The sequence below is a fragment of the Barbus barbus genome (genome assembly GCF_936440315.1).
Source record: "Barbus barbus genome assembly, chromosome: 44".
Classification (NCBI taxonomy): domain Eukaryota; kingdom Metazoa; phylum Chordata; class Actinopteri; order Cypriniformes; family Cyprinidae; genus Barbus; species Barbus barbus.
In genome coordinates, this window is record NC_136722.1 from 15,767,501 (window position 1) to 15,780,851 (window position 13,351).

At 36.6% G+C, this 13,351-nt stretch overlaps 1 protein-coding gene across 2 annotated transcripts in view; it reads right to left on the reverse strand.

Annotated features, from left to right (window-relative positions):
* The window catches only part of LOC306863509 (catenin delta-2-like), a gene marked incomplete at its 5' end in the record, with an annotated part of 323,056 nt that overhangs the window by 173,516 nt on the left and 136,189 nt on the right, over positions 1-13,351 (reverse strand). For both annotated transcript variants that reach the window (XM_079406884.1, XM_079406883.1), the window contains 2 exons: positions 2,888-3,455; positions 7,356-7,549. In XM_079406884.1, the coding sequence (XP_079263010.1) occupies positions 2,888-3,455; positions 7,356-7,549 (762 nt within the window). The remainder of the gene's footprint in view (positions 1-2,887; positions 3,456-7,355; positions 7,550-13,351) is intronic.

The window sequence follows — 13,351 nt, forward strand, 5'->3', positions numbered from 1 at the left end:
AAGAAAGACTGAAATAGTATTTTCTTGTAAAAACGTACTCCAATAATCTTGCGTTTTATTTTCAACTTTGAAATTTTTTTTCAGTGCATTATTGGATGCCATCTAAGATGCAGTTTGGTGTATACATAGTAATTCTATTAAATGAATGCTAAGAAATTAAAGAAAAAAATGAATTAAGAAATTAAATACCATTTTGAACACTACGTTTAAAAGATTTGGGGTCAGAAAATCCTTAAAAATATATATATATATTCATTTACTTTTTTTTTTTTTTACTATTCATTTAAGAATTCTTTATTTAAAGAATTTTTATTTATATATTTTATTTATTTTTGTTTAAGTTTTAGTTTCAGATTAAGTTCGCTATAATACCCTAACTATTAATAACCCTGATGTTACAAATCATGTTTAATTCATATAAATGCTGATCTTTTGAACTTTTTATTCATCAAACAATCCTGAGAAATATGTTGAGCATTAAATCAACAAATTAGAATGATTTCTCAAGGATCATGCGACACTGAAGACTGGGGTAATAATTCAGAAAATTACATGTCATCACAGGAATAAATTAAATTGTGAAATATAATAAATAGAAAACAGATATTTTCTTATATACAGTTTATAATTTGTGACTTTTAACTAATAACTAATGCAAATGCCCTTAGAAGTACAGGATGGGATGCTATCAATTAATAAAAGCAGATTGTGTACTTTGATAAATGGAAATTGAAAACTAACAGGCTAAAGCAATTAATGTAGCTATTAAACCAAAAATATTAATGACTTTAAAAGCATTTCGCTTTAAAAGCATCAGCAGGAGGTATGTGTTTTTTTTAATCAAAGCCTATCATCTTTGACCTAAGATTGATTGAGATAATTTTTTTAAATAATTATGGAAAAAGCAGCATGTTGAATGCAAAAATAGCAACACTAATTACAATCTCAGCCACGTATGGTATATGACTGAATAAATGAATTGTTACAGCACCTCTTTGATGTCTAACTGTGGAGCGAGAGTGAGTCTTCATATCAAAGTGCTATGTTCCTTCAAAGGAAGAGCTGAAGTCTCTAGACTTAAGGGGCTGAATGTAGGGATCAGCAAAGAAAGCATGCATAGGAAACAAATGTGGTTCCCTAGGTGCTTTCTATGTAGAAACTAATACAAGTATCAGATTTGTCTGTGTGCTTTAAGAGTTGTGTTTATTTACCCAGGCCCCATGGGCATTTGTCTGATTCTGAGAACAGAGAAGTCAATGATGTTCGGACTTTGATGTTTGTTTGTAAGTTTTCTCTAGAAGCCATCGAGCCTAGAATGTAATACATATATATGTTACTTTGTGTATTTTTGCTCTGCCAATTAAAATCCAAACAAAGTCAAAGCACAATCAATTGTCTGGGCTGAGCGACGACAGAAAGATAGAGATGGCGGTTAAAAAACAAAAGAGGAAAACGTCTGGGGAACAAAAGAAGGCTTACACCGTGTGTACACCGGACGCCGTGCTGCAACAGCTAAAGTCTGTCTACACTGGACGTGACAAAGCGACCATTGAAAATCATTTGGAATTTGTGTCAATACCTCTTAAATAGAACGCGGCAGCAGTATACTGTCGGGATTTGTCGTGCCGCGCTGCATCCAGTGTAGACAGCATCACTGATTATAATGAGTTCTATAGTATTTTGTTGCGCTGCGCCGCACCGCTCGCATCCGGTGTAGACACAGTGTTACGATAAGGCAAGAAGTAGGACCCGTGTAAATATCGGATCGGCTTTCCAGCACTGGAGAGAACTCAAGGAGCGGGAAGGCCTGCGATCGGACGCTGAGGTTGCTTTGTTTCTTCTAGATAGGTGAGTAACATTGGCTTTGCTTTGTTTCACAGAACTAATCCTTGTCTGGGTTTCGTACTTATGTGTGGGGCAGAGCTATCAAAATAGGGGCGAGAACCTTTTGGGGTAGGGGCGTGTTTGTTTTGGTGACTTCAAATATCAATATTGGGTACCAGAAATCACTTACCCAACCTTTAATGATCAGTCATAAAGACATTAATCTGTCTTTCTGGAATGAATCAATGCTGTTGAACAAATAATTTGAATGAATATGAATGATTCACTGATTCACTCATTAGAACATTCACTTCAATAATCTCTTTCAAAAAGACGTGTTAGTATTTTAGTATTATTTATATATTATTATAGTATTTATAAATATTTTTAAAGAGCTATTTTCTATTTTATTTTATTTTGTTTTATATATCTATGTTTAGCTGTAATTTATTTTTATAACTTTTTTTGTAATTTTAGTACTTCAACAGCTTTTTTCAGTTTTGTTCACAATGACAGTGATTAAATGGTTAACGATCAACAAGTCACTATTCTGTTGCTTGCTAGTCATTCCTCTTCGACTGCAGTATCCAAATGCATCATACACAGGATCATATTTTCACTGGTAGTTGCTGAATCGCATCACCACACTTTTAAACTCAATTTTGTTGCATAGTCGCTCATATTGCCTCAATTCAGCTCTAACTGAAAACGAATGGCTTCCGGTGGCTTCAAATCGCTGTCAGTGCCAATGCTCCTTTACATCAAAGCTGATCAAAATCAATTATACAAAATGTTTCAAACAGCGTGCCAACTAGTCACCAACTACCAACAGTTATCTCCACACTGACGTACTTGTATTGTTTCCTGCTGTTGTTTGAAATCAGATTAAAGTTGAGAGTTTCAAAGAAAATACATTCCCAGATTACAGCAAGTAATGGACTTGTACTGTTTTCTTGGGCGTCTGAAAGTATTTCACGCTTCAAAAAACGTCCCCACAGAAACACCCACACAATGTTTGTTAAATCCCAGTTGGCGAGTCAAAGGCAGGTCAAGAGTTACTCACCAGCAAGGCTGCCTGGTCTCTGCAGAGTGGCGGTGGCGTAGAGATCGTGGGATATCTTGTACTGCTCAGACGAGTGCACCAGTCTTTTGGTGGGTGAAAGCGTAGCGTAAGTAGACACTCCCGCGGTCTGCAGCTGCTGATAGATAGGCGACGCGTTATTGGGAGGAGATACCAACCGGTGAGGGGAGCCTGAAGCGTGAGTACCGGGCGATCCTCCGATGCCCACCGCATTGATCGGTGAGCTGCTGCTATAGGATTTCGCAAGCCTGCCTGGGGAAGGCTTGGGGGAGGCTGAGGAGGACGAGGAGGGCAGGCGCTGGGTGGTGGCGTAGCCAGGTGTATCAGAGGCCGAGCCCAGACGCTGCAGTTTAGCTGGGGATCCGCTGGCCGCCGTGGACTGCATTGAGTTCAGGGGCGAGCTGACGCGCTGGGCAGGCAGAGTAGAGCTGGAGTAATACAGACCCGGGCCAGACACTGCAGAGGGGTGCTGGGAATCGGACAGCAGGGCACCGCCATGGCTCTGACAAGAGTTGCCCGCCGCGAGCTGGGCTGCACGGTTAGATGTCACCTGTGGGGAGAGACAGATTAGTGTTATATCTAATCAAAACAGATCCTAAATAAAGAAAAATATGTAAAAATAAATAAATAATTCAAATAATTTAAAAGTAATTAAAAAGTTTGGGGTAGTCATTTTTTTATTTTATTTTTTTATGCTGTTCTTTTTTCTATTTATTAAAGAATCCAGAAGAAAAAAAAATCAGGGCTCCAGATAAATTTTTGGTCTTTTGCGACTAACTTTCTTAGTTGGTCGCACGAGCACATGATTTGTGAACTGGAGATCCTCTTTTGCTATATAAAATAGCTTCGGATGCTTTCACTTCTGAGTTCGCAATCTTATTGTCACGTTTTACAAGAAAAGATAATTGTCTGTTTTACTTACCTTTCACTTTTTAAGACTAAAACAAAATATGGATTCATTGTTATTTTTAATTAAAAAGCACAACAACAATAAAACAGATACAATGGCAAACTAGCACTAGCTTACAAAATGTTTATTAATAGCGTAATGTGAGGTAAACAGCAAAATTTATCTATAGCGTAATGTGAGGTAAACAGCAAAGATAAGCTTTTCAAACTGGCTGTCGGTGACAGTGCTTGCATGTTTTTTTTCACACAAGAATACCACTATATTCACCTTCTCTGGTTTCAGAAGCGGTCTTTTACTTTACTTTAGCTTGAAACCATCCATCTCTACTACTCTCTAAGCGCTGCGCAGTTCAAACGAGTAGCACGGTTTCGTTATGCTTTTAGTTTCGTTTGCAGTTTGATGTTTCACATATGCAACACAAATGGCAGAGCTTATGAGCTGAACACGGTGGTCGCGCCAGTGCGACCGCACACAAAATTTAGTCGCACAGGCAGAAAAAATGGTTGCAGTTTTGGTCGCAGTCTGGAGCCCTGAATATATCATGGTTTGCACAAAATATTCAGCAGCACAACTGTTTTCAACATTTATAACAATCAGAAATGTTTCTTGAATAGCAAATCAGCAAATTAGGATGACTTCTGAATGATCATGTGACACTGAAGACAGGAGTAATGGCTTCTTAAAATTCAGGTTTGACATTCCAGGAATAAATAATAATTTTTAATGTATTAATATAGAAAACTATTTTAAATTGTAATAATATTTCAGAATATTACTGTTTTCACTGTATTATGATCAATTAAATTCAGCCTGGGTGAGCTTAGGAGACATTTAAAAATAAATAAATAAATAAACACAAGTTCTTGCATGTCATGTGACCAAACATAATGGCATTTGAGGTTTGTGTTGCCATATTCATGCAGTCTTTATGACCTTTTGGGAAAGTTTTTTTTTTAAATAAACTTTCATAATATGCCCAAAATGGACAAAAACCTTCTTCAAAATGTCTTTTGTTCGACAGAAGTTAGTCAGTCACAGGTTTGGCATGATATGAGGGTGAGTACATGAATTTTGGGTGAAAACTATCCCTTCAAGGTGGTTTACTTGATATTCATATGGTAATGTATGAGACAAGGGCATAAATTCTTCAGAAAGCCTTAAAAATCACAATAATTCCCTTGAAAGTAACAGATGAAGCATGTATCCTGAACACATAAAAAAAAGCCTGTAAACGGAAGTTATTGCATATACATGCACGGCCATATGTCGCATTTCCTCACGGGATCACCACCCCTTATGTCAATGAATGTTGCATCGCCTGTAATTCAGAAGGGCAGGCGTGTGCAGATAAACCCAGGCAAATTAACGCTGGCGCAGTGCCAGTCATTTAGAAAGACGCTTTGGCGTGTGAATAAACATTTCTTCCTTTAGATTCCTCATAATTACAATGAAACATTGGTTCCACTGTTTCTCATTTACAGAAAGCATGAAACCTGATATTTTTAAACTGGCAGTCAGTGCAATTTTCAGTGGGTGGGTGGGGGGGCTTAGCTGTGTTTTTTCCCTCCTCCATTGCATTGATATCAGGTAATAATATTTAAATAGTCTGGAAAGTTGAATAAATATGAGGCAAAGGTCTTGAAGACAGAGGGAATTATTGTGCTGGAAAATTGTATGACATTTAAAGCTAAACCCGCCTCTGTTTGACTATACGCTGCATTCATAAACAAAAAAACTCTTCAGTGTGCTTTGCACCACCTATGAACAATCCCCTTATCAAGAGCAGTTCAAAATTGGGCCACTTTTGTCATTGAGATGAAAAGAACAATGTGCTGCAATTTACAGCACCTGAATTTACTCTAAAAATCTTTGGTGATTAAGATTTTGTCAGGTAGGGCTTTGAATGTCAACTAATAAAGGCAATAACCTATACATCTATTTAAAAAATAACTAAAATAAAAAACAAACATAAACTCTCCCCATTACTGCTTACTGACTTTTTTTACACTGTAAAATGCAATAATAATAAAAAAAATCAAATTAAATGAAAAAATAAATAGATAGATAGATCTTAATCACCTCATTCTTGATTGAGTCTTTACAGCAGCATATTGATTCTAGGTATCCTGAAGCCCTGTTCGGAGATGGTTTACTACAAGGAAACTAGAGAATATGTTCTCAGTCTGCAAAAAGCCTTTCAGTTGTTACTTTAATCTTTATTTTCAGGATTGTGCAGCTCCTCCTGATAAGACTTTAATGAATGAGATGGTAGAGATGGAAGAATCCTCTGAAGAAGAAAAAAAAACTCTCAAGATAGGATTGTGAAGATTTAAAAAAGGCGTTTAATAGCTCGATATCATGTTATGCGAAGGTGTAATGCAATTATACTATCATTCCTCTGCCAAATGCTTCATCTCTCCATCTCTTACTCTCTCTCTCTAGCTCAGAGGGAGAACCACATACCAGCACAGAGAGCAGAGGAACACCTACTTGAAGAGACTGCTACTGGTTCCTGATGTGGATGAATTATTTAGGGAACAAGAGGTTTACGGTGTTAAAAATATCTACATAAAAGCACCTAACTGATGCGTTGTGTTATATAAACCCATCCTAGAGCAGACAAGCCCTCTTCAGATTACCCTCCACAGAATCAAGCCGACAGTCCGCACAAACACACGAGAGAAAGAAACACAATGTAGTTTCTGCTTTCACTATAAAGAAAACACACTTGTAAGCCAGAGAAACTGCATTCATTTAAAATGAGAATGTTTTCAAAGCATCTTTGCAGCGAGGCCCCCCTCGACTCTCTCAGAAACAAGTCCGGAAGGCAGAGGATGCTGGGCATCTTTCATTAAAAGACAGAGGGCCTATGTGTTCATTAAAAGTGTCAAAGGATGAGAGAGAGAAGAGAGCAAAAGGCAGGGTGAGTGAGCGAGCGAGCGAGAAAGAGAGAGAGGATGTGCCAATGTCAGCTTTAGCGTGACCAACCGCTCAAGCTCTTCTTCTTCACCATTTGCATGCGTTAAACTGTCAGTTAATTAGCGAACATGGAGGAAATTAAATATTTGTGGTCTGAAACCACAGAAACCGTACCTTTTTACTGCAATGTTCGTAGCTCGTAGCAGGTGCGCAAGACTCGTTTATAAGAAATGAAAGTTGGGAGAAACCGCCCTGCAGGGTTTGCTGTAATTATAGTCTCATCAACAGGGCACAATTTAACTCCCAGGATAATGACAAAGTTTGTCGCGCACACGCTCGCCGCTCGATGCAATGCAGTACCGCTGGTGTCTGCTAACAAATGCTTCGGTCTTGCAGTTAATTACTTTAATCAGGTCTTGAAATCACTTTTTAGGCAGCAGCTTGAAACATGATCCCAGCTGGAGCCCGGGAAATTGTTTCGTGCCAGTACCCCCCCAACAAAAACAACAATGCAAAAGCACCACAACGTCTCTGATCACGAGCAGTCTCGGTGAAAATACAAAACTGAAAGATGAATGTATTACGAGACTCAGAGAAAAAGAGGAAAGAAGCAGTGCTCACCTGGTTGTAGCTGTGTACAGCTCCTCCAGGCTGAGCGCTGGAGCGTGGAGGGGGCTGAGGCTGCTGAGATTGTGTTGTGGACAAGCAGTCGCTCAGGGCCAGGGTCTGGTTACTATGGTAGCTGGCGGAGTACTGGAGGGAGCCCTCTGGGTTCGAGCTGAGCTGCAGTGAGCTCTGAGAGAGCAGACTCGGTCCTGTGTGCAGAGCGCCAGAGCGAGAGAGAGAGAGACGGAGAAAAAGAGAGCAATTTCAGCAAGGCAGCGATGCAGCCCTCAGCCTGGCAGAAATGGCATACATAATTTATTAGAAGGGGAGGAGTGAAATAGAGAGAGAAGGAAAGAACGAGCAAGCGAAAGACAGCACGAGAGATGGGGATTAAAATGACAAGAGAAAACCCAAGCAGAGGAGAGAAAGCGAGAAAAATTTAGTCTTTTAATGTTTGTGTGGGGGTGTCAGTAAACAGAACTAGGGTTGGGCATGAGGACAATCGATCATGAACAATCCTCGAAACGCAATAACAGTGCTGACTTGCGGTATCATTTTATAGCAACACTTTGCAGTGTCATCATTGCATCAATGTGCACCAACTGGTGCGGAATCCCCTCAAAATGTGTTATCTTTGCTGATTTGATTTGATTTATTAGACAAAAAAGAAGTGAAATACACTTAATTTGTCAAGGAAAACAATAAAGTTAAAAACTTGTTTCCATTGTGGTCCTTGATGTTAAGCACAAACTTCACTCCTGGTGACAGGTACACTGGCATTGCATTATAGATCCAAAAATGACAATAACATCTCACATTTACAAAACTTACAATCTCAATTAAACATATACAGTACTAATACAAATTCAAAATAACCTAGAGCCAACTTTTAACGTCAAATCTAAAACTAGCCACATTTCGAATACTTTTATCCATGCTCATTGAATGATAAAACTTTTTGAGCCAATTACCTGAGCTGTAAGTGTCATATGACTTTTTAGAGTCTTTTATTAGAGACTTATTAGTGACTTAAATTAAACTGATACACTTGGGGAAAAACACTAATAATAATAATATAAACAATTTCCACTCAGACATTGTTTGTAAATTCAACAAATAGTTATGAAGAAACAGCAAGTAACACTAAATTATATGTGAATTTTTTAAGTAGAAAAACTCAGATAATCTTTGTTTTATTTTACAATTTTGAAAAAATTATATAATACAGTATACACCATATAAAGTCCACTACAACAATATTTATATATTTACACACACATATATATATATTTAGATAGATAGACAGATATTAGCTTAATTTAATTTTTTTATACTATATTTAACATTATATTTTATTTTTATTTTATTACAGGGAAGCAAACTAAATTACTTTCTATTACAGTTTAGATATATCTAAATAAATAAAAAACTGCTACAATATACAACCCGAATTCTGGAAATGTTGGGACATTTTTTTTTTTTTTTTGAATAAAATGAAAACTAAAAGACTTTCAAATCACATGAGCCAATATTTTATTCACAATAGAACATAGAGACTTTGAGTCCAGTTTACACTTTTATCTACTAAATGAGCTAATTTCAAAATTGATGCCTGCTACAGGTCTCCAAAAAAGTAACATCTAGCAACTAATTAAGTTAATTGACATCAAGTCTGTTCAGCACATTAGTTATAAAAGGGATGTCTTAGAGAGGCAGACTCTCTCAGAAGTAAAGATGGGCAGAGGCTCTCCAATCTGTGAAAGAGTGCGTAAAAAGATTGTGGAATACTTTAAAAACAACGTTCCTAAATGTCAAATTGCACTGTAGATGATGGTAAATCTCATCATCTACAGTGCATAACATCATCAAAAGATTCAGAGAAACTGAAGAAATCTCTGTGCGTAAGGGACAAGGCTGAAGACCTTTGTTGGATGCCCGTGGTCTTCGGGCCCTCAGACACTGCATCACTCATAGGCATGATTCTGTCATTGACATTACTAAATGGGCCCAGGAATCCTTCCAGAAACCACTGTCGGTAAACACAATCCGCCATGCCATCTGCAGATGCCAACTAAAGCTCTATTATGCAAAAAGGAAGCCATATTTGAACATGGTCCAGAAGCGCTGTCGTGTCCTGTGGGCCAGGGCTCATTTAAAATGGACTGTTTCAAAGTGAAAAAGTGTTCTATGGTCAGACGAGTCCAAATTTAACATTCTTGTTGGAAGTCACAGGCGCCGTGTCCTCCGGGCTAAAGAGGAGGGAGACCTTCCAGCATGTTATCAGCGTTCAGTTCAAAAGCCAGCATCTCTGATGGTATGGAGGTGCATAAATGCATACGGAAAGGGCAGCTTGCATGTTTTGAAAGGCACAATGAATGCTGAAAGGTATATAAAGGTTTTAGAGCAACATACGCTCCCCTCCAGATGAGGCCTTGCGTATTTCAGCAGGACAATGCAAAACCACATACTGCAGCTATTACTAAGATGTATTACTACATACTAAGAGTCCGGGTGCTGAATTGGCCTGCCTGCAGTCCAGATCTTTCACCTATAGAGAACATTTGGTGCATCATTAAACGAAAAATACGTCAAAGACGACTACAAACTCTTCAGCAGCTGGAAACCTATATCCGGCAAGAATGGGACCAAATTCCAACACCAAAACTCCAGAAACTCATAGCCTCGATGCCCAGACGTCTTCAAACTGTTTTGAAAAGAAGAGGAGATGCTACACCATGGTAAACATGCCCCTGTACCAACTATTTTGAGACATGTAGTAGGCATCAAATTTGAAATTTGAAACAAAAATCTCATTTTGTGAATAAAATATTGGCTCATGTGATTTGAAATTCTTTTAGTTTTCATTTTATTCAAATTTAAAAACCATCCCAACATTTCCGGAATTTGTGTTGTATGATGTTTAAACATTGGTATAAGGATAAACCTGAGCTGGTTTATCAATCATTTAATCATTAAATTAAATTTTTTGTTTAATTTGTTTCTATTTAATTTTTATTTTATTTCAGGATTAGAAGCAATCTAAATTATTTTCTATTCTATTATATATTCTATTATATATTTGATATAATCTAATACTATAAATTTTATAATTTTATATAGAATTTTAATTATACCATATGTACACCCTCTCTAGAGTTGATTTATCTGTCAAATACTTGAGCAAACAATGACCAAAATGTCCATTCCTGTCAGATTACACAGATAACCTGCAGCGGCCTGACTGTGTGTTAGGAGAGCGCTTCTGGGCCAACCTGGCAGCAAACCAGATTCTATCAACAATTCATAGTTTGTCAAGATGCTATCAACCCTCATGTAGCTATCAGCAGGCCCATGTTTGCACTATCAGTCTCAATCAGAGATTAGTTGCTCCTGAAACATACTGTGAAAATAATGATTGTTTTTCGCTCCCCTCACAAAACACTGTCCCTTTAAAAACAGCTCGAGTTAAAGCATCTCAGGTTTCTCAGGAGGAGGATGCTGTCTGCTCTCCTCGCGCTACACAATAATCTATGGCTCCTGTATCAGACAGATCCATCAAGCTGGTCTGGAGAGATAAGAAAATTGGTGCATTATTCGAGTCCATAATAGCCTGCTGCTCTCATTTATGTTCCCATTGATCTGAAAACCCCTGATCAGACGTGGGGAATGCAATGCAGCTTTGGTTAACCTAAAGCGTTCCTCTGCCCTAGACCCTTGACAATATCATCATCAGACTTCATGGCATTGTAAGGTGAAGTCTCAAATGCTATTAAAGATGATCAAAAGCAACAGAACAGTCATGAGTCCGCTTCCAAGCTTTATTTCTCATTATGCCAGATAAGTATTGCACATTGTGCATGCCATGCATAAAATAAAGTAATAAAATAAAATAATAATTCTAAAAAAGCAATAATGCAAGCATTAGAAAAATTAAAACAAAATGCAATTATGCATGTTTACATAAATTAAAACAAGAAAAACCTTTATGAATACATACATGCATAAAAAACAAAAAGCTGAGAATGCAATTGTGAAGAAAGAAAGAAAAAGTAAGAGAGAGAGAGAGAGAGAAAATGCAATTATTCATGCATACATAAAAAAAATATAAAAACTGAAAATATAATTGCGCATGCGTAGATACATAAAATAATACAAAAATGTAGTTATGAATGCATGACTAAATACATAAATAAATAAAATAAATAAATGTTAAAACATAAAATGCAATTGTGCATAAATAAATAAAACTAAAATAAAATGAAATGCATATATACAATAATAAAACAAAAAAATTAATTATGCATGCATAAACAAATGAAATAAAAATGCAAGTATGCATGGTTACATAAAATAATAAATTAAAACAAGAACTGCAGTTATGAATATGCATAAATAAATAAACAATCTAAAAGCTGAAAATGCAATTGTGAAGAAAGAAAGACAATACAGTTATTCATGCATACATAAATAAAAATATAAAAACTGAAAATGTAATTGTCCATGCATGGATACATAAAATAACAACAAATTTAAACCAAGAAATGCATTAAATAAATAAACAAACAGAAAATGCAATTGTGCATAAATAAAATTAAACAAATAAAATAAATCAAAATCAAATAGTTAATTTTAGACTTTGGAATTGACATGGGTGAACTACCATTTATGTTCACTGACCAGGACGTCATTGTAATTGGCCAGCGTTGATAACTAAATGACTAACAATCGGCCAGCTCGATATATCACTGTCACTCGTGCTTATATTCTAATGTAATGTTCCCTCTCTTTCGTATGTATGTTTCTGTGCAAGTTATTTTCAGCCTCCTGGGAATCATTCTCTCATTTGAAGCAACATGTCTAAAGAGGCTGCAGCTATAGCATCACAGCAGTGACACTAAATATAGCTCCTCACCTAGTGTAAGACACTTACACAGCTCTTACACATCTGACTTCCCCCATCCTCAGTCAAGTCTGCCCAAGACACCCGCAGCGCTCTCATTCACCTCCTTAAAACACAGCGGCTGGATTAGTTTAACTGAGGATAACACCTCCATACATGTAAAGCAGTGTTGCTAAAACCTGAACATCAAAGAGCCGGGCAGCGCTGCACGCTGTATCACACAGAATCAATCACACATCCCCAACGTACAGTCCTCCAAACACCAGCTTCACCGATTTCAAAAGCTTCTGTGGTGAGGTGCTCATAGGAATGCTCCTCTTTTCCCAAGTCTCAGTCTGGAAGTCTTTCCCCCCCCCCAAATTAAACCATTAGTACCATAAATTTCAATGCCAAGTCAAAACTAAATAATAAAGCAAAATATTGGATCTATATGCATTAAAGCGATAGTCCACCCAAAAATGAAAATTGTCTCATTATTTACTAACCCCTCATGTCATTCCAAACCTGTATGTTTTTCTTCTGTGAAAATACTTGATTACTTGTGTTTTTGTTTGTTTTCAATGGCCTTACATTGTATGGACAAAAAAATAAAATACAATGGAAGTCAATATGACAATATATTTTGTGTTTAATAGAACAAATAAGGTATGTATAAATAAAAAAAATATGCAATTGTGTTTATTTCATAAAAACTGAAAATGCAAATACGTATATATGGATGAATAATATACTAAAATAAAACCAAACCAGAAATGAAGTTATGAGTGAATGAATGAATGAACGAACAGGCAATTGTGCATAAATACAACAAAAAAAAAGTAAAATTCAAATATGCATTCAAAATAAAATAAAACAAAATAAAATACAAATATTTTAGACTTTGGGACTAACACGGCAGTGAGTAAATGATACAGAAATAGCCCTTTTTTCCCTGTCAGAGTCTAGCATGCTGTCAATAAGAATATTTACAAAAACTAAATAAATAAAAATAAAATATTCATAAGAAACAAAAAGAATACACCCCTCTTAATTAATTTATTTGTTAATTATTGCTGATTGTTTAATTGAATAATTAAATTAAGCAATGCTTCCCTCAATTAAAATAAAAAAA